Source organism: Carcharhinus amblyrhynchos, chromosome 17 (assembly GCF_965287045.1).
Source record: "Carcharhinus amblyrhynchos chromosome 17, sCarAmb.v2.hapA, whole genome shotgun sequence".
Lineage (NCBI taxonomy): Eukaryota > Metazoa > Chordata > Chondrichthyes > Carcharhiniformes > Carcharhinidae > Carcharhinus > Carcharhinus amblyrhynchos.
Window position 1 is genome coordinate 13,859,440 of NC_137340.1, and position 27,061 is coordinate 13,886,500.

General features: G+C 43.9%; 1 protein-coding gene across 1 annotated transcript; it reads left to right on the forward strand.

The window, feature by feature from the left end:
• htr7 (5-hydroxytryptamine receptor 7) lies at positions 1-26,683 on the forward strand. The gene is made up of 2 exons (XM_080205512.1): positions 1-733; positions 25,930-26,683. Exons 1-2 carry the CDS (start codon positions 186-188, stop codon positions 26,681-26,683), a joined length of 1,302 nt encoding a protein of 433 aa, XP_080061638.1. The 5' UTR covers positions 1-185.
• The last annotated feature ends 378 nt before the right edge of the window (positions 26,684-27,061 follow it).

The following is a 27,061-nucleotide window of genomic DNA, read 5'->3' on the forward strand; positions in this document are numbered from 1 at the left end:
AATGGTCTTGTTGGATAGCCCCAGCTAGAGGAACCTCACTGGTCCCAGCCACTTCTCAACTCACCATCCACCACCCCCACCTCCATTGTATAACTTCGGAGTTGATCTGAGCGGACACAGGGTGGATCTGGAGGGGGGAACAGGGAGCCTGGACTGTCTACTCGCTGCTGTTAACTTCAGACCAAATGCTCTGGACAATCTCCGACCTGATTATGGGCGTTAACGGCAGCTACATTGGCAACATCCGCTGGCAGACCCGAGAGGGTCCCCTGCAGGAGCTGCACACCCCCATGATGAGACCCGGCTCCTGGGACAGCCGCCTCCTCCAGATTGCCCACTACCCCACCGCCAGCCCCCAGCCCACCGCCGCCCCCTCCCTGCGGCACAACAGCACCAACTGCGGGGGGCAGATCCTCCCCTACGGCGACACGGAGAAGGTGATCATCGGGGCCATCCTGTCCATGATCACCCTGCTCACCGTCTCCGGTAACTGCCTGGTCATGATCTCCGTCTGCTTTGTCAAGAAGCTCCGGCAGCCTTCCAACTACCTGATCGTCTCTCTGGCCCTGGCTGACCTGTCCGTGGCTCTGGCTGTCATGCCCTTTGTCATCGTTACCGACCTGATTGGGGGCCAGTGGATATTTGGACAAGTCTTCTGCAATGTCTTCATCGCCATGGATGTGATGTGCTGCACCGCTTCCATCATGACTCTGTGTGTCATCAGTATTGACAGGTGAGCTCCAACCTCCACCTACTAAAGAAAAACCCTCCATATACTTGCTTCAGAATGATCTGCTTCCATTTCTGCGTAATCTTGTCCCTTCCAGGTATTGAGTGACAGGGTAGGAACTGGGTGAAACCGAAAGAGAAAAAGCTGGAAAATCTCCTTTGGTTTAAGATTCCAGCATCCGCAGAAATTTGCTCTTGTCTTTAGGAACTGGGTGAGTTCTCCAGCTACTGACTGCTGTCGAGCGGAGAATTAGTTGGCTCAGCTATTGAGAAGTAAATATGAATGAAGTAAACTCAAGAATAGTGTGAAATTTACAATGGAGTGAGCTAGTTCATGGTGCTAAGGTCACCCCCTCTGCCAGAAGTCCAAAAATGTGCGGGTTAGATGGATTGGCCAAGCTAAATTGCCCCATAGTGTCAGGGGACCAGGTAGGGTAAATGTATAGGGTTATGGGGATGGGGCCTGGGTGGGATTGTGCAGATTCGATGGGTCGAATGGCCTCCTTCTGCACTGTAGAAATTCTATGATTCTACAAGTAACTGTAGAGGCGTCTTGACACTGGATGGACTAGACAGGAATCTGCATTTATTTACAGATTAGGTATGTAAATCTGCATTTATATACACGGGTGGTATTCAGCTGAGTAACCTTCACATTCTCATTCAACTGATTATACAGATGTGCGAAAGGTACTCTCGGTTAGTAGATAAGAGGGAAAGGATTCAGCTGACAGCACCGACACATCTGCAACTGGATACATGTTCACAATCACAACGGTTACACTGCCTGGATTTCACTTGCAGTTATTAGTGTGTGTGTGCAGTGAGTTGTGAGTGCCTTTTGTTTAAATGTCCAGGATGAATGAGATTAGGAGAGACCCGTTCTCCATCGCCTGTAATTGCAACAAGTAGCCTGTGTATATATGTGGCTGATAGAGGGATCGATGCCCGTTTCAGCAGCGCTTCCCTGCTGCAGGGATCTCAATCATAACCTGTTTATACACACCAGAGAGAGAGAAATTAAACCGCCAAAAAATGCTGCAAATACGCAGCAGGTCAGGCGGCATCAGTGGAGAAAGGAACAGAATTCACTTCTAAGGGCAGTGACCCTACAAATCGCCGTTTACACTGTATTTAGACCTGAGCTATACAGTACACCGTGAACATCTCCCCTCCTATCAGTTACAGTGTGCGTTACGATGCCTGGTCAGATTACAAAGAGCGCATCTGTACAAACCTTTCCGCAGCACAAGACTGTGTTGAGGATCCACATCTGATGTTGCAAACACATCTGAAGAAACGGAACCCTTACAGAAAGGGCGGGAAGAACATGTTCCAGCCCCCCTTCAGTCGGCACCCTGATGAGTACACGGGATACATCTGTTCGCTCTAGGTAATGACGATGCGTTATCATCCGAATCGTTTGTGTCTGGATTCAGAAGCTGGCCTTTAATGCAAGAAAAGCTTATTGCAGTTTAAATTCACCCAAACCGAAGAACCAGTCACCAGCTTTGGAAACAACACCATTGAATTGAATTAGGAATTGCACCCGTATATATTTTAATGGACCTTTTGAAGAAAGGAAGGCATGTGGCATCCTCTTTAATATAAAACAAGTCTGATCTGTGCATTATTTGTTTCCATTACATGGGCAGTTTGTTCCTTTTCCAGTGTCCACTTTGCAATATCCGAGGAGGGCAGATTTAAATCGAACCAATCTAATGGGTTTAGCCCAACGTTTAAGTAAAAGCAAATTACTGCGGATGCTAGAATCTGAAACCAAAAGAGAAAATGCTGGAAAATCTCAGCAGGTCTGGCAGCACCTGTAAGGAGAGAAAAGCTGACGAGTTCCCTATATTTCAGGATTTGAGTTTGGAAAAGCAATTCTTTCAGGAATCACTTGAGAGATCATACCACACCACTAGAAATGCCCTCTCCTATTCAAAGTTTATACCTATTTTTGTTTGTTCAGGGCAGCATGATGGCTCAGTGGTTGTTAGCACCGCTGCCTCACAGAACCATAAACCAAGGTTCAATTCCACCCTTGGGTGATTGCCCTGTGTGGAGTATGAACATTCTCCCCATCTCTGCGTGGGTTTCCTTCAGGTGCTCCAGTTTCCTCCCACAGTTCAAAGATGTGCAGGTTAAGTGTATTGGCCATGCTAAATTGCCCCTTAGTGTCCAAAGATGTGTAAGTTAAGGGCATTTGTCATGGAAGATTTCTGGAGTTACAGGAATAGGGTGGGGAAGAGGGCCTGGGTGAGATGCTCTGCCAGGGAGTCGGTGCAGTCTCAATGGGCCAAATGGCCTCTTCGGTCACTGGAGGGACTCTATGATTCTACTCTATGATCCAATGTATGTTTTGCTGGCTAGACAAACATTTACTGCCCATTCCTATAGTCCTTGAGAAGGTGCTGATGAAGCTGTTTTCTTGAACCTCTGAAATTTATTTATTAATATCACACATAGTCTTACATTAATGCTGCAATGAAGTTACTGTGAAATCCCCTTCTTGCCACACCCCAGCACCTAATGGTCACCCATAGTGCTGTTAGGGAGGGATTACGAGATTTTGACCCAATGATAATGAAGGAGCGGTGATCCATTTCCAAGTCAATATGGTGCAGATTTGGAGGAGAACTTGCAAGTGATGGCATTCCCATACACCAATTTCCCTTATTCTTCTAGGTGAAAGAGTTGCGTGTTTGAAAGATGCTGTCAAGGGAAATTTAGTGAGTTGCTGCAGTACATCTTGTAGATTGTATACACTGCTGTCACCATGCATCAGTGATGGGCAGAGTGAATGTTTAATGTGGAGAATGGGGATGAATGAGCAGGTTGCTTTGTCTTGTATGGTGTCAAGCTTCTTGAATGTTGCACTCAATCACGCAAGTGGAGAGTATTCCATCACACTCCTGACTTGTGAGACATTGCGCAGGTTTTGGGGAGTCAGGAGATGAGTTATTTGCCATAGAATTCCCAGCTCTTGTAGCCACAGTGCTGAGGTGCCTGGTCCAGTTAAGTTTCTAGTAAATGGTGACTCCAAGTTATTGAGATTTGAAGATCTGTGATGGTATTGGCATTGAATGATGCTAGTGGTTAGATTCTCTGCAGGCAGAGATTGCCATTGCCTGGCACTTTCATACTTTGCACAAAGGAAGATGATGCTTTGGTTGTTAGAGATCAATCATATCAGGCCCAGAATATTTCTGCAGGAGTTCCTCAGGATGGTGTCCTAGGCCCAACCATCTTCAGTTGCTTCATCAATGGCCTTCCTTCCATTATAAGATCAGAAGTGGGGAAGTTCACTGATTGCTCAATGTTTAGCACCATTCACAACTCCTCAGATACTGAAGCAGTGCATTGTCTGAATGCAGCAAGAGTTGGACAATATACAGATTTGTGACAAGTAACGTTCATGCCAAACACAAGTGCCAGGCAATGACCATTCCCATCAAGAGAAAATCTAACCGTTGCCCCTTGACATTCAATGGCATTATCATCACTGAATCTCCCACTACCAATATCCTGGGAGTTACTGTTGACCAGAAACTGAACTGGATTAACCATAGGAATACTGTGGCTTTAAGAGACAGTCAGAGGCTAGAATTCCCACAGTGAGTAACTTACATCCTGACTCCCCAAAACTTGCCTACCTTCTACAAGACAAGTATAGTGCTTTCCACTTGCCTGGATGAGTACAACTCCAATAACACTCAAGAAGCTTGACACCATCCAGGACAAAGCAACCCATTTGATTGGCACCCCACCCATAAACATTCACTCCCTCCATCATTAATGCACAGTGGCAGCAGTGTGTAGTATATAAAAAATACATTGCAGGATCTCATCAAGGCTCCTTAGACAGCACCTTCCCAATCCAAAACCACTGCCCTCTAGAAGGATAAGGGCAGCAGACATATGGAAACTCCACCACCTGGAAGTTCCCTTTCAAGACACTCCTGACTTGGAAATATATTGTTGTTCCTTCACTGATGCTAGGTCAAAATTTTGGAATGATTGCATCAATACCATAGGAACTGCAGTGGTTCAAGGAGAAGGTCACCACCACCTTCTCAAGAGCAAGTAGGCAATAAATGGTCTAACAAGTGACGGCCACATCCCAAGTATGAATAAAAGAAAACTTGTGTGGCATGAACGTAACCTGCCACTTATCATCCTTAATCTGGTTGTTGCCCAGCCCTTGCTTAACACTATGCTACTCTGCACCATCCTCATCCTCTGGCATGTGGTTTAGTTGTAATTTAAATAAAAATGATCAATCCCTGAGTACCAGCACTGAATGTTACAAAATTTAAAATTTTGTAGAGAACTGTTAAGGAAAATAACTGCAGAAATTCAAGAGTAACCTATATTTTGATAAGTGAATTACTTAAGAAGCTATATGATAAAAACGTATCCAAATATAAGATGCTTGCGTAAACACTGTTTAAAGTTAATACGCTCAATGATCTGTTCTCAGCCTACTCAGGTACTCAGTATTACAGATGGAAGACTTCACCAACAAGTTTTTGATGATATGAAATTCCTTTTACCATGAAAACAGATTATTCTTATAAAATAGTAGCAGCTCACAGAAAATAAGACAAGTATACACAGAAACAATATTAAATAGCAGGGTTTGTTTAAAAGCAGAGTCTTACTTTAAAGCCTAATTATAAGAGTGTAAATGTCTGGCTGTAGGGTAATAAAAATCATTGCCACAGCTCACACAAATTCTAGGCTCTTGGTAAGTTATCAGAGGACTATTTGTATCTCTTGAACCATTTACTTGCAAGGTACGAGATAAATATCAGAAAACCACTAGCATCCTTGATAGGAAAATCCAGGAAGATGCCAGATGAGTTATTGGGCCACCCATCACCAATTTTGGAATTATGCATCATGTAAAGCTGGGCCTCAAAGAATCTTCAGCATCCTTGGAATGATATCCCAGCCCAATATCAGGTGAGGTAATAAAGAAATAACAACAGCTTTGGAACAATACTCCAGCAAGACATGCCACTGGATATCCTTGGAACCATAGGGAGTTAATAAAGTGTTCAGGAGAGGGAGATAGGAAGGGAAAAAAAAGTGGGCAGATTTTTTCTGGGGAATAGGGAAGCAAAGTTTCCTGCCAAAGTGGGATGCACTGATTGGGATTCAAGCAAGTAACACTATAATCTTGTTTCCTTCACACAATTCACTGTTGGGGACGTTCAAAAAACTTGGGAGAAATTTCTTTGTTGCCACTGCTGATTATTGAGGAAAATGCATCATCATCTTTAAGAAATTGATGCAGTTTGCAGACCTTATAAAATTGTGCACAATCTTCTTAAAGATTAAAGATAAAGTTTGAGAATAATTTACAATATTATTTCACAACAACAGTGTGAATTCTGTACTTCAACAATATAATCAGAAAAAGTAAAAAATTAAACCTTCAATGTTTTACTTGCCACTGTAGAATTAATCCATAGTTTTGGAAGCTGACGTAAATAAAGTTACAGCAGACTGTAGAAGATCGAAGGCAACTGGGGATGGACAATAAATGCTGGCCAGCCAGCAACACCCATATCCCATGAATGAATAAAAAAAACCTATCTTGTATATTTAAATACTTATAAATATAATTCATGATGAATACATTGTGCATCATAAGTACCCACTTAATAAATGCAGAAATGATCATTACAGTCTTGCATTATTTGTATTGTTACACTTATTCTCCTTGTTATCCCTGACTGTATATATGATTTCCAAATCAGTTCAATCTGAAATGTCAATTTAAGTCAATGTCAATTTTCCATGCTTCGAAGCTCCACCAATACTTCCATCCTCAATGATGGGTGAGTCCAATACATCAGTGCAAAAGGTAAGGCTGAAGTGTTTTCAATCATCTTCAGCCACAAGTGCTGAGTGAATAATCCATCTTGGACTATCCTGAGGTCTCCAGCATCACAGATGCCAATCTTTAGCCAATGCTATACACTCCCCATGATATCAAGAAATTATTGAAGGCAATGGAAACTGCAAAGGTTATGAGACTTAACAATATTCCAATAGTAGTATTGTACTGAAGATTTGTGCTCCAGAACTTGCTATGCTCCTAGCCAAGCTGTTCCAGTGCAGCTACAATGTAGACATCCACCCTGCAATGTGGAAAATTACCCAGAAAATTACCCCTGTCCAAAAAAAAATTATGTCCACATAATTTGGACAATTACCACTTTGTCAATCTATTTTCAATCATCAATGAAGTGATATAAAGGTGGGAACTTTTCCAACCTGCCTGCCACAGGAATTGTAATGGGCAGGGGGCAGACCACGCAAAGGATTTCAGGTAGGATTTTCTGGTTTTGGGGCGAACATGGCTGGCAAATTCCCCCCAAGGTGTCAATAGTGCTATCAAGCAGTACTTAGACAGTAATAACTTATTCACAGTTTGGGTTGCACCAGAGCCATTTGGCTCCTAACCTCATTACCACCTTGCTCAAAATATGAAAGAAAGAGCTGAACTCATGAGCTGAGGTGAGAATGACTGTCCTTGACATCCAGGGAGCATTTGACTGAATGTGGAACCAAGGAGCCCTAGCAAAACAGGAGTCAATGGGAATCAGGGCAAAACTCTCTGCTGGTTGGAGTCATACCCAGCACCAAGGAAGATGGTTGTGGTAGTTGGAGGTCAGTCATCTCAGCTCCAGGACATAGCTGCAGGGGTTCCTCAGCATAGTGTCCTTGGCATAACCAGCTTCAGCTGCTTCACCTTCCATCCATCAGAAGGTCAGAAGTAGGGATGTTCACTGATGATTGCATAATGTTCAGCAGCATTCATAACTCCTCAGATACTGGAACAGTCTGTCTCCATATGCAACAAGACCTTTGATTGATTTGATTTGATTCATTATTGTCACATGCATTGGTATACATTGAGCAGTATTGTTTCTTGCATGGTATACAGATAAAGCATACCATTCATAGAGTATGTAGGAAAGAAGGAAAGGAGAGTGTGCAGAATGTAGTGTTACAGTCATAGCCCAGTGTAGCGAAAGATCAACTTAATATAAGATGGGTCCATTCAAAAGTCTGACAGCAGCAGGGAAGAAGCTATTCTTGGGTTGTTGATACATCATGTTGAATTTCTGTATCATTTTCCCGACGGAAGAAGATAGAACATAACAGCACAGTACAGGCCCTTCAGCCCTCAATGTTGTGCCGAGCTATGTCCAATCCCAAGATCAAACTATCCCCTCCCTATCATTCTGGTGTGCTCCATGTGCCTATCCAATAACCGCTTGAAAGTTTCTAAAGTGTCCGACTCTGCTATCACAGCAGGTAGTGTATTCCACACCCCAACCACTCTCTGAGTAAAGAATCTGCCTCGGACAGCCCTCCTATATCTTCCACCATGAACCTTATAGTTATGCCCCCTAGTAACAGCGACATCCATCCGAGGAAATAGTCTCTACACATCCACTCTATCAATCCCTTATAAACCTCTATTAAGTTGCCTCTCTTCCTCCTCCACTCCAAAAAGAAAAGCCCCAGCTCCCTCAACCTTTCCTCATAAGACATACCCTCCAAACCAGGCAGCATCCTGGTAAATCTCCTCTGCACTCTCTCCAATGCTTCCACATCCTTCTTATAGTGAGGTGACCAGAACTGAACACAATATTCCAAATGTGGTCTCACCAAAGTCCAGTATAGTTGCAGCATAACCCTATGACTCTGAAACTCAAACCCCCTATTAATAAACGCTAACATACTATAAGCCTTCTTCACGGCTCTACCCACTTGAGTGGCACTCTTCAGAGATCTGTGGATATGAACCCCAAGATCTCTCTGTTCCTCCACATTCCTCAGAACCCTGCTGTTGACCCTGTAATCCGCATTCAAGTTTGTCCTACCAAAATGAATCATCTCACATTTATCAGGGTTAAACTTCATCTGCCACTTTTCGGCCCAGTTCTGCATCCTATCAATGTCTCTTTGCAGCCTGCAAGAGCCCTCCACCTCATCCATTACTCCACCAATCTTGGTGTCATCAGCAAATTTACTAACCCATCCTTCAGCCCCCTCTTCCAAGTCATTGATAAAAATCACAAATAGCAGAGGACCCAGCACTGATCCCTGTGGTACACCGCTGGTAACTGGCCTCCAGTCTGAAAATTTTCCCTCCACCACCACCCTCTGTCTTCTATGATACAGCCAGTTACTTATCCAATTGGCCAAATTTCCTTCTATCCTACACATCCTTATCTTCTTCATGAGCCTACCATGGGGAACCTTATCAAACGCCTTACTAAAATCCATGTATATGACATCAACTGTTGTCAGATGAAATGATGAAAGAGAATATGTCCATGAGTATGAGCTTCTCATCCTTCAGACTTGAGCAGATAAATGCAAGTAATGTTCATGCCACACAAGTGCCAGGCATGACCATCTCCAATAAAAGGTAGTCTAACCATTGCCCCCTTGACATTCAATAGCATTACCATTGCTGAATCCCTCTCTATCAATATCCTGGGGGTTATCATTAACCAGGAACTGAACTGGACCAACCATATAAATATTGCAATTACAAAAGGAGGTCGAAGGCAGGGAATTCTGCAATGAATAAGTCACTTCCTGACTTCTTGGCTGGAATTTTACCGCCCCACCAACCATGGGAATTGTAGAGGGACAGGTAGTATTGAGGAAGCAGGGGGGCTGCAGAAGGACTTGGACAGGTTAGGAGAGTGGCAAGAAGTGGCAGATGGAATACAATGTGGAAAAGTGTGATGTTATGCACTTTGGAAGAGGGAATTAAGGCACAGATTGTTTTCTAAATGGGAAAATGCTTAGGAAATCAGAAACACAAAGGGGATTGGGAGTCCTTGTTCAAGATTCTCTTAAGGTTAACATGTAGGTTCAATTGGCAGTCAGGAAAGCAAATGCAATGTTAGCATTCATGTTGAGAGGGCTAGAATACAAGAGCAGGGATGTACTTCTAAGGCTCTGATCAGATCTCATTTGGAGTATTGTGCCCCATATCTAATGAAGGATGTGCTGGTCTTGGAAAGGGTCCATAAGAACATAAGAACATAAGAAATAGGAGCAGGAGTAGGCCATCTAGCCCTTCGAGCCTGCCCCGCCATTCAATAAGATCATGGCTGATCTGTCGTGGCTCAGTTCCACATTCCCGCCCTCTCCCCATAACCCTTAACCCCCTCTCTTATCAAAAACCCATCAACCCGCTTCTTAAAAATATTTAGCGAGGCAGCCTCCACCACTTCAACGGGCAGAGAATTCCAGAGGTTCACCACCCTTTGAGTGAAGGAATTCTTCCTCAACTCCGTTCTAAACCACCCCCCCCTTTACCTTGAGGCTGTGCCCCCAGTCCTACTGTCCTTTCTGAGCGGGAAGAGTCTCTCCACCTCTATCCTATCCATCCCATTCATCATCTTATATGTCTCAATGAGACCTCCCCTCATTCTTCTAAACTCTAACGAGTACAAGCCTAGTTTATTCAGCCTCTCCTCATAGCTCAACCCCCTCAACTCCGGCATCAGCCTAGTAAACCTCCTCTGCACTCCCTCCAAGGCCAAAATATCCTTGCGTAAGTACGGCGCCCAAAACTGCACACAGTACTCCAGCTGCGGCCTCACCAGTGCCCTATACAGCCGCAGCAAGACCTCCCTACTTTTATATTCAATCCCCCTCGCTATGAAGGCCAGCATCCCATTTGCCTTCCTGACCACCTGCTGCACCTGCAAGCTGGGTTTTTGCGACTCATACACAAGGACCCCGAGGTCCCTCTGATCCCTAGTATGAAGAGTTTGTCGTATGAGGAATGGTTGAGGACTCTGGGTCTGCACTTACTGGAGTTTAGAAGGATGAGGGGGGATCTTATTAAAACTTGTAGGATACCGCAAGGCCTGGATAGAGTGGACGTGGAGAGGATGTTTCCAGTAGTAGGAAAAATTAGAACCAGAGGGCACAACCTCAAGCTAAAGATGCCATCCTTAAAAACACAAATGAGGAGGAATTTCTTCAGCCAGAGGGTGGTGAATCTATGGAACTCTTTGCCACATAGGTCTGTGGAGGCCAGGTCATTGAGTGTCTTTAAGACACAGATAGATAGGTTTTTGATTAATAAGGGAATCGGGGGTTAAGGGGAAAAGGCAGGAGAACGGGGATGAGAAAACTATCAGCCATGATCGAGTGGGGAAGCAGACTCAATGGGCTGAGTGGTCTAATTCTGCTCCTACGTCTTATGCTCTTATGATTGTCGGTGCAGGCTTGATGGGCCGAATGGCCACCTTCTGTATTGTAGGGATTCTATGATTCTCTGCCAGTTGAAGTGGTGGAGGCTGCCTCGCTAAATATTTTTAACAAGCGGGTTGATGGGTTTTTGATAAGCGAGGGGATTAAGGGTTATGGGGAGAGGGCGGGAATGTGGAACTGAGCCACGACAGATCAGCCATGATCTTACTGAATGGCCGGGCAGGCTCGAAGGGCTAGTTGGCCTACTCCTGCTCCTATTTCTTATGTTCTTATGTTATGTTACATGTCATTACTCTGGGCCTCTGGATTACTAGTCCAGTGACATTACCACTACAGCACACCCATCCCCCCCATGAGTTATGAATGGTGGTTGATAGTAAACAACCATCCAGAGGAGAAGGTTCCAGGAACATCATATCCTCAGTGAAGGGAAGCCCAACCCGTCCACACAAAAAACAAAACTAATTGTAACCATCTTAAATCAGAAGCACCGAATGGAAATCCCTCTAAGGAACTCCTGAGGTCCACACCAAGATAGATGCCAGTCTTCAGTCAGTTCAATTCACTCCATGTGATAACAAGAAACAGCTGATTGCACTGGATACAGGAAATGCTTTGCGCCCTGGCAATAACCTGTCAGTGGCACTGAAGACTTGTGCTCCAGAATTAGGATACCTCAGCTGTCTTAGCTCAGCTACAAAACAGGCATTATCCAACAATCTGGGAAATTCCCAGGTGCATTTTGGCCACAAAAAAAAAGACAAATAGAATCTAGCCCATGAGTTCACTCTCAACCATCAACAAAGTGAGCAAAGGTGTTGTCAACAATGCAATGAGGAAGAACAGCCTCCACAACAACCTGCTCATCGATACTCAGTCAAACTGAGGCCAAGGCCTCTGAACTCTCGAACTCATTGTAGCTTTGGTCCAAGAGACAGGGTTTTATTAGCTCATTGACCTAGAATCTGAATCCAAATGAAGATCCAAACTGGGGTACAGCACAAAACATATTGATAAACATGCATATTTCTAACCTCTAACTTTTGAGATTCTGCAGTCAGTCACATGATATGAGTACATGTGAACTCAGCAAGCGAGAACACATCCCTAAGTTGAGCCTTAGCTTATTTTGGATGGCTAATTAAAATTTTGAGTCTTCATACAAGTTTTATAGGACTGTCTTCTCTTTCAATAGAACCACACCTTGTAAGGAAACCTTACAGCCTAAGATCCAAAAACAGCAATTTTTCTTCATTTTAAAATTAACAATCATGGCACTTATAGCAATCATTTTAAGCATCGTGCAGAGTTTTGTGCCATTATGTGCTGCCAAACTCTTTCTTAAACTATGCTACATCATTCTTACAGACGAAAACATTAAGTAAATTGATATGTAATTAAATAGCAAAATGCAGCACAAAATATGTAATTACAATGAAGAACAGCAAATATATGCAATTTGTGTTATGAAAAAGTTTAAAATGTATGAACTACCTTGAGTAAAAATGGTCCATTAAATTGAGGAGAGTTTCTGCAGATCTGATAAAATTCTTCCAGCCCCAGAAACTTCAATCCACTTTTTGTCTTTTCGTCAAACTTCCTGTATCAAAGAATCATGGTGTGTAACTCTCATTAAGGAGTAAAATGAAACCAAAGCACAAGCAAAGTACAACGAATGCTGGTATATGAGATAAAAACAAACAAAGTACTGGGAACATTCTGCAGAATTGGCAGCATCCATTCCATGGAGTGGGGAAACGGAGTTAATGTGACTTTTTGTCAGAACTCAACCATAATAACTCAGGAAGTCTGAACGGAAAGGAAGGTATTTTGTTTATAGAATGCAAAGTAAAACCATTACCATGGTGTACACATACTAGTCCCTGCCTGGGACCAGTAGTTCAGCAGGCCCATTCCTGGGCCTGCCTTATAAAAGGCTTATGTAATGCTGGCAAGCCATTACCTCTTACATGGGGAATTCATACTCAATGAACTTCACAGGAGATCAATCAGTGATTCCCCATTGATCTCTTGGGGGTTCTCGTATCGACACATTTAGAGGTGTAACAGGTTAAAAACAAGTACAGAGACAAGGGGCAGAGCATCAGAACAAAAATAATAGGGTTGAGGGCACAAAACAGAGGTTCATAGTGCCAGGCAACATGATGTCATAATGGGACAGATAAAGAAACAAAAGATGTGTCCAGAGACAATGTATATAGGACAAACAGAATCACCCCCCAACAGCTGCCAGTCAAAAATGGAAGGCACAAAAAAGCAAAAAAAAGAGACAAGATGTTATGATACGTGGGCATCACTATGACACAATGGTTAGCACTGCTGCCTCAGTGCATGGGACCTGGGTTCAATTCTTGGCTTGGGTCGTTGTTTGTGTGGAGTCTGCACATTCTCCCCATGTCTGCATGGGTTTCCCCTGGGTGCTCCGGTTTCCTCCCACAGTTCTGAAAGACGTGCTGGTTAGGTGCACTGGTCATGCTAAATTCTCCCTCAGTGTACCTGAATGTAGCGACCAGAAGATTTTCACAGTAATTTCATTGCAGTGTTAATGTAAGCTTACTTGGGGCGTATAAATAAACTTTATCTGAAATAGTTGAAGTCAAATGTTGAGTTTTGAAGGCTGCAAAATGCTTAATCAAAAGGTGAGTTGCTGTTTCTCGAGCTTAAGTTGGGCTTTATCGGAATGGTGCAGGATGTCAAGGACAGAGAGGTCACACTAGATGTTGGATAGAGAATTAAGAAGATGGGGGAATTTAGTCAATAGATTCTGAATCACACTTAGCCCATTTCAAATTCTGGCATTTAATCTGTGAATTAAATCAATGCGAGAACTACTCTAATTTTTTTTTAACTAAACAATGCGAGTCATTCAAACTTTGTGACACTCACGACACAGTCTATGCAAACCCAAAAGACATAAAACCAGCAGCTGCTGTATGTCACAGAAAGAATAATTATTAGTCAACAGTAAAATTACTGCAGATGTTATAAATCCGGAGTGGAAAGGGAAATGGTGGGAAGAGCACAGGTCAAGCAGCATGTGCTGCAAAGAAGCTGGGTGAACATTTTAGATCGATGACCTTTCATGAGAACAGGAAGATGTTAGAGATGAACAACTTCTGAGTGATTACAGAGCCAGGGAAAAGAGCACAGGGAAAGAAACACGGGGGCAGGAATGATGAGACAAGATTAATGTTGAAAGGTGAAAGGGCTTGACAACGGAACAAGCATAAAAATGAAAGATGCCCCAGAGGACAGGTAAAGAATAGAATAGTAATGGGGAAGGGAAGCACTGATTATATGGCACAGCGGAAAAGGCTTCCAATTCTCAGGGAAGTGGGGGAAGAAAGGTAAATGAATTTCAGGGATGCAAGAGAATCCTGCCAGACATGTACTGATAGGAGGTCCCGACCTCAAGTACCAGGCCCCTGTTCCACTCACAGTGACACCATCACAGTCACGCTCCCTTACCTGCTGCCTGGGAGAACGTGGAAGCCATGGTTAAGATCCAAAGTTATTGAGCTCAGTTTTAAGACTGGTAGGCTGTGCCTTATTTTCTCAATGCAGAAGTATTTCCGTATTTCATATTTTTAAATGTAACCTTTAAGGATGCAACACATTGGAAAATTGCTCAATTTCCAACATGTACACCGATCGAGTTAATGAATGTCTTCTTGCAAGCAAAATTGATTCAATTATATGGTAATGATGAGCAATTCACTTTTAGTGCCCACGGCTAGGAATTGGTGGGCCCCATTCTTAAGTGTGGGGATTCTAATTCACGAGGTGAATGTATGCAAACTTCTTGTGCTGAACACATTTGAATGAATGTGGCCTTGATCTGAGAGTTTCCTGCTGTGCTGTCTACACCTGATATCTGCGGGTGGCCTCTGTGCTTTGCAAGAGGGCCTGGCAATATTGTTTGTAGACCACAAGGTGCAGCTAGGCAGCTGTTCCTAAAGGTAGGCTGCATCTGGAAAAGAAGCTGCACAAAAATATTTGTACAGAGTAAATTATTGTGAAGTGAACATTAGGGCAAAGCTGAATCTGTAGTGATGGATGCAATGTGTCATCATTGGAGGAGATGATGTCATCATCCCGTGGGAGCTCAGGGTAGCGGGGAGGTGGTGAATAAGGAGATTCTCAAGGACCTTCCTCAGGAGACACTGGGAGAAAGTGGCCAAGGAAGCCAACTCCCAGAGGCTGGACTTGAGATCTTGGGAAAAGAGTAATGAGAATACAAAAAAATTAAAACAGGAGTGGCCACCAGGCCCTTCAAGCTTGCCCAGGCATTCAAAATGATCATGGCTGGTCTATGCTGGCCTCAGATCCTTTTCTGTGTCATTTCCCCGCAGCCCTCCTCGATCTATCAAATATTTATTCACTTCCACTTTAAATATTTTTAATGATCCAGCATCCACCACCCTTTGGAGCAGAGAATCCCAGAAATACACCACTCTCTGTGAGAAGAAATGCTTACGCACCTCAGTTTCAACTGACCAGCCATTTATCTTGTAGCTATGTCCTCTTGTTCGAGACTCTCCCAGTAGTGAAAACATCTCACCACCCACCCTGTCAAGTCTCCTCATGATTTTTTCTGTTTGAAGAAGGTAACGTCTAAACTCCAAGAAGTTTATACAAGTGGTGAACTTCAGTGCATCAGTCCTCTCAATGATATTTCCTATTCATCAGAAAACCAGCCCTCCTCACTGCCCAATGCACCCAAACACCTCTCATTCAACCAGCAGGCATTCATCATGCATAACCTCCAGATATCCCAATTCATCCTCACATACCTACTGATGCTACCAGCCTCAGAGCCATTCTCTTTGGCCTCAGATACCTTCAGATTTTTAGCTACATGATACACATCAGCCAAGTACTGTATGACATAACCGCAACGTTTTCCTCTTTCTAGTTCTGGAAAAGATGGCATAAAATAGAAGGGGCCAGAGCAGAGTTAATGAGGGACAAGGATGTCTGCATCTCCTGAGACCTACAGGGGAGGTGACTCACTGCATCACGGGGCCAGTGGTGAGATGGTAACACGGAGGATGATTGTTTGTGTTTGCCGTATATCGCTCCTCAACTCACAGCTCACCCACATCCACAGTCTGGCATGGTGAGCATGCAGCTGGTAGCGTGATTATTGACCTTTACCTGCCCATCTCCTTCCCGCTCACCAAACTCTCAGACATCCAAGAATTGCTGTTTTCCAAGCCACAAGGAACCCAGGAGGAGAAAAGAGAGGAAGAACATAGCATTGATGAAGTGGTATTTGAACTAATACTCGTAGGCATCAACTCAGATGCTGGCACATCACACACCTTGGAGGTTTGTGTAGAATTGGGATCAATATGGGGTGAAATAGCCAACAAGAGTGGACTACAGCCAGGGTGGGGACAAAGTGGCAGATGGGTGCTGCTGCAGAGGACTGAGCTGAGGGCCTGTAGGAGAGCATTGATGGACATACGCAGGGAGAAGATGGGTGCACTGACTGACGTATCAGACAGCTCCCTGTCTCTGTCAAGAAGCAGAGAAATATGCCTCCAATGTGGCAAAGGGAATCATACGGAGCCTGACTGCTGTACAGCCTCTGCTCTACTCCCTTGTCATGCTACAGGCACTTGGGGGGGGGGGTAGCTTTTGGACCCCTGTGGTAAGTTTTCGAGTGGCATGGTGGCTTGGCATTGGCTGCCTGTGGATTATAGAATCACAGAATCCCTACAGTGCAGAAGAAGGTTATTTGACTCATTGAGTCTGCACCAACCCTTCTGGTCCATCCAATGTCTAGGTCTTTTGAGTCAATGTTCCCCTCTCCCATTGTGGGGGTCATCATTAGTGGGACTGGAAAATCCTACTGGTGGGAAGGGCTGGAAAACTCAGCCTTCCAAGCTGTCCCGTTACCAGTTGCAGCCTTTGTGTGAACCCTGTGGTCACTACTCTGCCCTCTTCCACTGCCCCGACTCCCCTCGTCGAACATGAGAATGAGGTAGCGCCCTCCGGCAATGCAGGAGCTCACCAAATCACCCCCCGAAAAATCATGGGAATATCTCCAAACACTTTACAATGGAAAAGAAATTCCAAAAATCAAACATCCCTGCAATCAGGTTGCCTGGTTCTTTATATAAAACTGCTTCACACTTGTTTATTCTGGAGTAAATAACACAGATGTTGCTGGGATAATCGTTCCCAAACTTGGGTTTCTAGCATCAAACTTTAATCTGTGTTGGGCAAAGTGACGTTAGTTAGCTTCAAGTCAGCACCTTTCAGTTACACACTTGTGTCACATACAAGCACCAGTGTCCATCTCGCCCTAGCTGAACGATGTGTGAGTCACGTAGGCAGAGACTAGTGGCTCAGGGGACACCAGTAGGGTGGCTACCTTTCACCCTTTCTGTGTCTGATAGCTGGGTTTTGAGCATGGGGCAAGTGCTCGTTGGTTGTGGATAATTACACAATTAACAGCCAAGTTTGTTAAAGTATTTGGATCTATTCGGGCTGCAATTTTTAATAAATTACATATTGTCAGATTGTAGTAAAGAGAATGCTATTATTATCAAAAACAATCCCATTTGACCTTGTTTCTCACATGAATTGGAAAGACTTGAGTGCCGGTAATTGTTACGTATCACAACGCAGTAACAATGTTGTAAAGAGAACAGAGATTTTCCTTTCCAAGAGGTTGCGATAGAAATTTTACTGGGCTACGTTCGGGTATGAAAAGAAGTGTTAATCTTTCATTTGTATTGGAATCGAGCCCATCAACCACTCATTTAGGGTTTGGTGTCTTGGAGAAATGGAAGCTGTTGTTGGGAGGTTAATGGAGGCTCATGACCACTATGTAAATGACCATTTTAGTAAAGGGTTGAGGGATAACAGTAGTAGATCAGTAGGCGAAGGAGAAGGGAAACATCCATGTACCTTGCTCGTTCAGATCCTCACTAACCTGCAGTGTATTTCCAGCACTTCACAATTTATTTATTAATCACAAGTAAGGCTTACATGAACACTGCAATGAAGTTACTGTGCAATTCCCCTCGTCGCCAAACTATGGGGCCAGTTTGGGTCAATGCACCTAACTGGCATGTCTTTCAGACTGTGGGAGGAAACCAGAGCACCCAGAGGAAACCCATGCAGACATGGGGAGAATGTGCAAACTCCACACAGACAGTGATCCAAGCTGGGAATCGAACCCAGGTCCCTGGCACTATGAGGCTGCAGTGCTAACCACTAGGCCACCGTGCTGCCCACTTATATGTTTAACCCCTATTTTCTATATTTTCTCTTTTCATCTCTACCTTTTGAAAGATTTATTGTTGTATTTCCTATTTTTATTCTTCTAAAATGCTATTTATTTTGTTACGGAACATTTCTTTTGGTATTTTCCTGGTATTTCCCTTGGTGTTCCCTAATTTTTTAAGGATATCTTGGTCGGTATTATTCAGGAATCAGTGGAGACTCCCATTGAGATTGTGAACAGCTCTGCTTGGAAGATAATTATTGTTTATGTACTTTATGTACAGCCGCTTAAATGGCTAAGATCACACCCTGTGCATTGGCCATGCTAAATTCTCCCTCAGAGTGCCCAAACAGGTGCTGGAGTTTTTCACACTAGCTTCATTGCAGTGTTAATATAAGCCTACTTGTGACACTAATAAATACACATTAAACTTATTCGATTGATGCTCGACTATTGCATTGCTGACATTTTGCACCCTTCATCATCTTGCGCTCTTTCAAAGTTCTGCTGCCAGTGTCCGAACTCGCTTCAAGTCTTGTTAACCCATCCGTCTGTTGCGTTTTCTGATTGACCTTGGCTGCCAGTCCTGAATTTGATTGTTGTGAAAATCTTTCCTGGATCTCATCACAGCCCCAATTTTTTCCCATTCTCCAGCCCTATAATCCTCGAAGATTTCTATATTCTCCAAATTCTGGCCTCTTGTGCATCCTCAATTTCTTTTATTGTTTCACCATTGCCAAAAGCATAATCGCTTGGGTTTTCTCAGTAAACCCCTCCATCTCCCTGCGCCTGTCACCTCATTGAAACTACTGCTTCAAATCTATCTCCTCAAACAACCCCTTGGTCACCTATCACAATGTCTCCAAATATAGTTTGATGACAAATTCTGTTTATTAACACGCCTGTGAAACACCTTGGGACATTCAGCTACATCAAAAGGTGCTATATAAATGCGAGTTATTGTTGACATTGACATGTAAATCAGCCTATTCTGAAATCCTGTTCTGCTGACCATCTCCAAACTTTGTATTTGCTCTGATGTTATTCTTCTGTGGGAATGTTTTAGTTTTTGTGGCTTTTTTAAAATGTGTGTTTGTGGGACGTGAATAACACTGGCAAGACCAGCATTTATCGCCCACCCATAATTGTTTTTGAGAAGGTGGCTTAAACCACTGCAGTGCCTGCTGTAGGCACGGTAGGCGCATTCACTGAGTGAGATTTTCCAGCCACGTGCTCATCCCAAGTTCAGAAAATCCCGCCCAAGGTCAAAGGATCTTTTCATGGTCCGCGTCCCACCTGTTACGATTCCCATGGGCAGATGGGATAGGAAAATTCTGCCCACTGTGTTACTGGGGAAGAGAGTTCCGGGGTTTTGATCCAGTGCTAATGGCAATACGTTTTTTAGTGAGAGTCTTCACTTGGAGAGATGACAATGTTCCCATTTGCCTTCTACGCTCATTCTTCTACACGGGAGGGGGTCAGATTTTGGGAGGTTCCTTGGCAAGTTGCTGCAGTGCATCTTGAAGATGGCACACGCCATGATGCTCTGGTGGTGCAGGGAGTGTACATTTAGGGTGGTGGATGGGGTGCCAATCAAGAGGGCTGCTATGTTTTGTGTAGTGCTGAATTTCTTGTGGTGTTGTTGGAGCTGAACTCATCCGGGAATTTCACTCCACTCCTGACTTGTGTTTTTTAAAGCCTAGCGTAACAGGATTTCAAAATAGACAATTCCTGGATCCTAACCTTTTTAAAAGGCCACAGATACTCATACTACCAACATTATTAGGTCTCACATAATGTAATTTATTTTAAACCATATCACTGATACATTGTGGATGTATGATGCTGGAAAGGGCTCGCACATTATATGATAAATCTTTCAAAAGAAATGAAGCAATCTTTAAAATTGACTTAATATGATTTGAAAAGCGAAGCATTTGGGCTGTTAGATTTTATAAAAGTGGGTATAGTGCATCAAAGTGAACAGGTAATGCTGAATTCACACAAAGCATTCTCAAGGCTACAGTTAGAATATTGTGGTAGGTTTGCATGTCTTGCATTAAGAAAGATAGCGAGGCCTTGGGGAGGATGTAGAAAAAGGTCACGAAACTGATCCTATAGATCAGGGACTTTAGTTCTGAAAGACGAGATAAATCAGAGCCCCTTTCATGTGAATAAAGAAAGCTTAGAGGAGATCTAAGTGTAGGATTTTATATGAAGCCATTCAATACGTGTATTCAAAAGATAAATCGGGCAAAATATTTCCTGAGTTGCTGAGTCTGGGGGTGAGGGTGTGGAATTCTACTTTAGCTGTGCGTACAAATCACATTGCCCACTAAATCTGGTGAGAGGCCTAAAACAGAGTTCCTGCCACTGGTTTGGCCATGTTAAAAGTCTGACAACACCAAGTCCAACCGATTTATTTGATAGTAAACTCTCAAGCTTTCGAGGTTAAGCTCTTCTTCAGGTGAATGGAGATTTTATAAAAGTGAAAAGTAAGCTCTTCTTCAGGTGAATGGAGATTCCATTCACCTGAAGAGGTTAACCTCGAAAGCTTGAGAGTTTACTATCAAATAAATCGGTTGGACTTAAACCTGGTGTTGTCAAACTTTTTTACTGTGTTTACCCCAGTCCAACGCCGGCATATCCACATCTTGGCCATGTTACGCATTTCTGCTTGCTGCACACAAGCTGCACCAGTGTCAGGGAGAGAGGATTCAGAAAGGCTGCAAACTGCCAGAGTCTCCTTAGTGGAAAGCCCTGGGATAAGCTCCCTTACCCTCATGGTGCTTGTGGGCCTCTGGACTGCTCCATGGGATGGAGGAGCAGCTGGAGTGAATTTCAGAAGCCTCAGCGTTACCTGGCACTACTATTGCTGGAAGCCCAGTATTGTCTGCACCATGGTGCCGAAACCCTCAGCAATGTTCCTCTGAATTTGAACCATGCTTCCCTGTGATTGGGCCAAGCTTCCCTGTGACTGGGCCAAGCTTCCCTGTGACTGGGCCAAGCTTCTCTGTGATTGGGCCAAGCTTCCCTGTGACTGGGCCAAGCTTCCCTGTGATTGGGCCAAGCTTCCCTGTGACTGGACCAAGCTTCTCTGTGATTGGACCATGTTCCTCATGCTCCAGGAAGCTGCAGGGATGCTGCCTAGCATTACCCCCACATAAACAGCAGGCTCTGCCAACAAGGGCAAAATATCTGCAGAGATGAGAAGTGACCCTTAATTAGCCACTTTAGCAACTCAATTTGCCACCCAATGGGCAACATGTCATGGCAGTGGGGAAACATCTGGCTCCCCTCCTGATATCTCCCTCTGCCACTTTAACAGCCCTCTCACCTCCCAACCCATCACCAGTGGACCAGGAAATTTTAGCCCAACTGATTGAAAGAGAGAGTCTTTGCCATTATTAAGAGGCTGGTAATGAATGGGAAAAACACATTTCAAAAATTTGCCCTGGAACACAGTCCACACCAAGTTCCTCCACAATAAACTTTGAAATAGAATTAAGGTTTCAGTATAAAAATCGTTGCTTAGCCACTCACCTCAGGCAGATCTGGTTTAGACTTACCTCCTGCAGTACTGGCCTATTGCATGTAGCAGCTTCCTCTGCTGTTTTCAAAGGTATAGACAAGGCAGCATGCTCTTTAATACAAAACAATCACACTGAGCGTGCGCCAAATCCGATTTTCTGCTCATATAACATACAGGAGTGGTCCAATGCAACAAGTGTACTCGATCCTTCAGCAAACAATTCCATCCAGCAGTGCAGATTTCCAGTCTGTTGGTGTACCTTAAGAGTTGTTAGCTGGAACCTGAAAGCTGCCCATTGTTACATGTTGCAAAGAAGGTAACGAGGCAATTGCAACAGCTTCTGTTATCTTGAAAGCGTTATGCAACTTGTCTTGCAAATCATTATTTATCAGAGACCGTTTTCCAGTTCTTAACTTACTCAGTCACTAGCCTCAACCCAGATTCATCAGAGCAACAAACTTTTCCTGCAAAAACAAACCCCAACTCAAGTGAGATGAACATTTCATTGAAGGAAATTTTCAGTTGTAATGAAAACTTGTTGGAAAGATGTGCTATTCATTCATGCTTTGCATGAATGTTTTTGATTTTATGTCTGAAAATGGAAATGCAGAAATGCAGTGTTTGTGTAAAAGGCAATGAGAAAAATGTAAAGACGGTGCCCAATAAATACCACATCATTTACTAACTGACCTTGAACGTAGAATCAAAATCATCCCTTTTCTACCAAACTAAATCTGTAAAAGTCACTTGGTACTGACACTAAGAGCACTAATACCCTTAATATCTGATAGGTTCAAAAGCAACCGGTCTATCTGATAACACTCGTCCAGTTCTTTTCTACCTATCCATGCTTTATATTGGCTCATTATTCAATGTTTAACCTTCAATGCTGTAAACTTACATTTCAAACGATAGCCTACTCACATTCACTGTCTAAGTCTGATTCATTTATAGGATCTAGACTGCCTCTTGTCTTCTATCCCAATTCATTACGAATGCTTTCCTCTGAGAACATTGTCCACCGATCCTCCCTTAATCTCTTCCCCCATATAAATTCTCCTCCACATATTCTCAGCATCACTTTGACCTAGTCATCCCCCGTGTGGTTTCACTATACCTACAGACATAGACATGGGTCAAGGGTGGAAGAGGAAAAGCACATTGTAAAATGGTGCACGGGCTCGTTGGGCCGAAGGGCCTGTTTCCTGTGCTGTGTTGTTCTTTGTTCTATCATGTCAATCATAGTTAAGGCCATCTCCAATCACTTTCTGTATTCCCCTCCATTCACATCCCCTTTTCCCTATCCTTCTGAGTCCATCCCTGGACAAAATATTCTGTCAAATCTCTTGCCTCTGATGCTCCTCTTAGGATTAAATTTCTGCAACTGCTCAATCATGCCCTCACCTCCAGCTTTAATGCCCTTTTCCCAGTTAAAACAACGGCTCTCTCACCCTGGCTGTACCCGGAGTGCGGCCTTTATCACTGATCCCCTAAGCCCAAAGCCACAGACCTGAAGGGATGTGGTGGAGACCTGGTTCAGCTGTTACTCACCACCACTGGACCACATGAAGCACAATCAGGTCTTGCTCTGCTGTGTCTAAATTATTCACTATTCCACGATCATTCAGGAATGTACAGATAACTTCCAGCTTAACCTCACCGTGAGGAACTGCCTTATCAAATCCTGCTCCTCTATTCCCTTCACCTGTACCTCCAACAATGAGAAACTACCTGTTCAGCCACTTTGACTGCTTTGCTGCTTATCCCTAACCCACTGAAGCAAATGTTCACTAAGTCTTAGCCCTAAACATGCATCTTTCTCAAATTTCTCTCCTGTCTCCCCTCATCTGAGTTCATCTTGTCTAAGAAACCCACCAAACGATCCTTCAACCCTATTCCCACTCAACGCTGACCATCCAACCGTCCCTCTGCGTCCTCACATTAGTTCATTTTGTTAACACTTGCAAGAACAGGAAATGCTGGAAGTACCCAGCTGGTCTGGCAGGAGAGGGGAGTTCAATGATCTTTCACTGGAACAGTTCCTTCTTGAGATATTCTTTCCTTCCCATTCAAGTCTGCCATTATCATTGTTCACCTTAAAATTGCACCCTTGGTGCTTTTGTCCATTGTCCATGCAAGCTATCATCCCAGCTCCAATTTCTAGGCTTTGCTGACACCAAGAGTTATGGGAGAAAGCAGAAATATGGGCCAGAATTTCCCATCCCACCAGCCACTGGAATTCCAGTGAGCGGGGGTGCGGACCATGTAAAGATGCATTGAAGTCGAGAGGGAATCTCCGGTTTTCAGGCCAGTGCGGCTGGAGAATTCCACTCATGGCATTGAGGTAGAACATCAGCCATGATCATATTGAAAGGTTGAAGGGCTGAATGGCCTACTTCTACTTCTAGTTTCTATGTTTCCTCTCCAAAGAATGTGCATATGATTTTGTCTCTTAAATAAATCTAAGCACAACCTTCCAGCAACTGTTTATTTGAATCCCTCCAATCCCCTGGCACAATATTGATACTGCCTTTACTAATGATACAAGGGACATCCTATGTGACTGTGAGGTTGGTAAACTATCCCTCCTCACACAGCTTCTGGCACGCTTGACAACACCATCCTTCTCCATTGCTCAGAGTGACCTCTCCTCCTCCTATTCCGTTCTTACCTCTGAGGCCAAAGCCAGAAAATCTCCTGCTCTGTTAACCATGGTATCCCCCAAAGATCCATCCTTGGCTCCTCCCATTTCTTAACTACAAGCTGCTCCTCAGCAACAGCACCTGAAAACCCAATATAGGATTCCACCCGTATGCTGACAATACCCAGTTCTTCCTAACCATTACCACTTACGATTGCTCCTCTATCTTCTCTGACTGCTTCTCTAACATCCAGCCTGGAATGAGCTCCTGCTAATATTCGGAAAATCAAAGCTATTGTCTTCAGGTCCCTCCACAGATTACTTTCTCCTGCCACTTACTCCATTCCTCTCCCTGGCAACTGTCTAAGGCTGAATCAAACCATTCACAATCTTGGAGTCATATTTGACTCCAAGATGAACTTCCAACCATATATTCCACCCATGACCAAGACTACTTCCACCTTCGTAACATGGCCCAACTCCACATGTCCCTCAGTTCATCTGCGACTGAATCTCTCATCCATACTCTTGTGACTCCCCACTTTGATATCCCAGTGCTTACCTGGTTAGTCTGCTACTTCCCATCCTATGTAAACCTGAGTTCATCCAATATTCTGCTGCCCACATCCTAACTTGCAACAAGTACTGCTCATGCATCACCCCTTTGCTTGCTTACCTACATTACCTTCTTAATCTGACAATACCTTGATTTTAAATTTCATTGCCTTGTCTTTCAAATCCCTCCATGGTTTCACTGCCTCCCTTTCTCTGTAATCTTCTCCAACCACACAATCCGCTGAGATTTCTGTGCTCTCCTAAACATCGCCGATTTTGTCCCACCCACTGACACTGACGCCTTCAGCTGCTGCTGCTTGAAGATCTGGAACTCCCTCCTTAAATCTCTACCTCCCAATCCTGCTTTCTTTCTTTAAGAAGTTCTCTAAAACCTACAGTGTGGCACGGTGGCACAGTAGTTAACACTGCTGCCTCACAGCGCCAGAGTCCCGGGTTCAATTCCTGGCTTGAGTTACCGTCTGTGTGAAGTTTGCACATTCTCCCCGTGTCTGCATGGATTTCCTCTGTGTGCTCTGGTTTTCTCCCACAGTCCAAAAGAGGTGCTGGTTACGTTCATTGGCCAGGCTAAATTCTCCCTCAGTGTTACCCAAACAGATGCTGGAGTGTGTTGACAAGGGGACTTTCACAGTGGCTTCACGTAAGCGTATTTACAAATAATAAATACCTCTTCAACCATATGGAGTTCAATGACAAATTTTACTTCATTATTGTTCTTGGAAAATGTTATTCCATTAAAGATGCTATATAAATACAAACTATCGCTGTTGTACTGGACTCAACTGTGCACACAGATATAAACGTAGATTGTAGGTTTCTTCTGTGGTGCAAAGTTTTATTCAACACATTTTTTTTAACGCTAAATGGAATGAAAAGTGAGTGAATTTGATGTGGAAAGTCACCGATTATTCTTTTCTATTGCAGGTATTTAGGAATAACAAGACCGCTGACATATCCAGTCAGGCAGAATGGGAAAGGCATGGCTAAAATGATCCTTTGTGTGTGGCTTCTGGCTGCATCCATTACACTACCGCCTCTGTTTGGCTGGGCCAAGAATATCAATGATGGCAAAGTCTGCCTGATCAGCCAAGACTTTGGTTACACCATTTATTCGACTGCAGTGGCATTCTACATCCCAATGTCAGTCATGCTTCTGATGTACCATCAGATCTTCAAGGCGGCCAAGAAAAGCGCTGCCAAACACACGTTTGCGGGATTCCCTCGGGTGGGTGACAAACACACGAGCGAGGTTGCTAAAATAGGAGTGAAACCCCACAAAGAGTCGGAGGAATGCGCCCACTTTGCCCGACTTTTGAAAAACGACAGGAAGAACATGTCAATCTTCAAAAGGGAGCAGAAAGCGGCAACTACCCTTGGCATTGTGGTGGGGGCATTCACTGTGTGCTGGTTGCCATTCTTCATACTTTCTACCGCAAGACCTTTCATCTGCGGCACTGAGTGCAGCTGTATACCCCTGTGGTTGGAAAGAACGATCATGTGGTTTGGCTACACAAATTCTCTGCTGAACCCCTTCATTTATGCACTGTTCAACCGAGACTTGCGGACAACCTATCACAATCTGTTGCGGTGCAGGTACAGGAATATTAACCGCAAACTCTCTGCCGCAGGAATGCACGAAGCTCTGAAGCTGGCGGAAAGGCCGGAACTGGTACTGTAAGAGGGACAGGTCCTTTGAAGCAGAAATACCTCAGGGAGAGAAGAGTTCTCTTTAAGTCTGTAAATTGATGTCACTGTACCGTCTGCTCTGAAGCAGAGAAAAAAATGAGTTAGGAATTATTCCATCCATCAGTGAAGGAATTGCCTGAGCTAATCTAGATGGGAATCGGGTAGTTTTGCCCACTTTCACTTTGGTGGATGGGGTGGGAGTGGGAATGGAGACCTTGGAATGAATCATTCTGTTCCCCAGTGGAAATAGACTTGAGTTTCAGCAGCCCATGTAGCCTGGGGTTTTAGAGTATTAATAAAATCTTGATGTGAGGTTGAAGTACCAATTGTTGGAGCAGGCTCTGCTTACTAGTACTTGGCACAGAAGGGC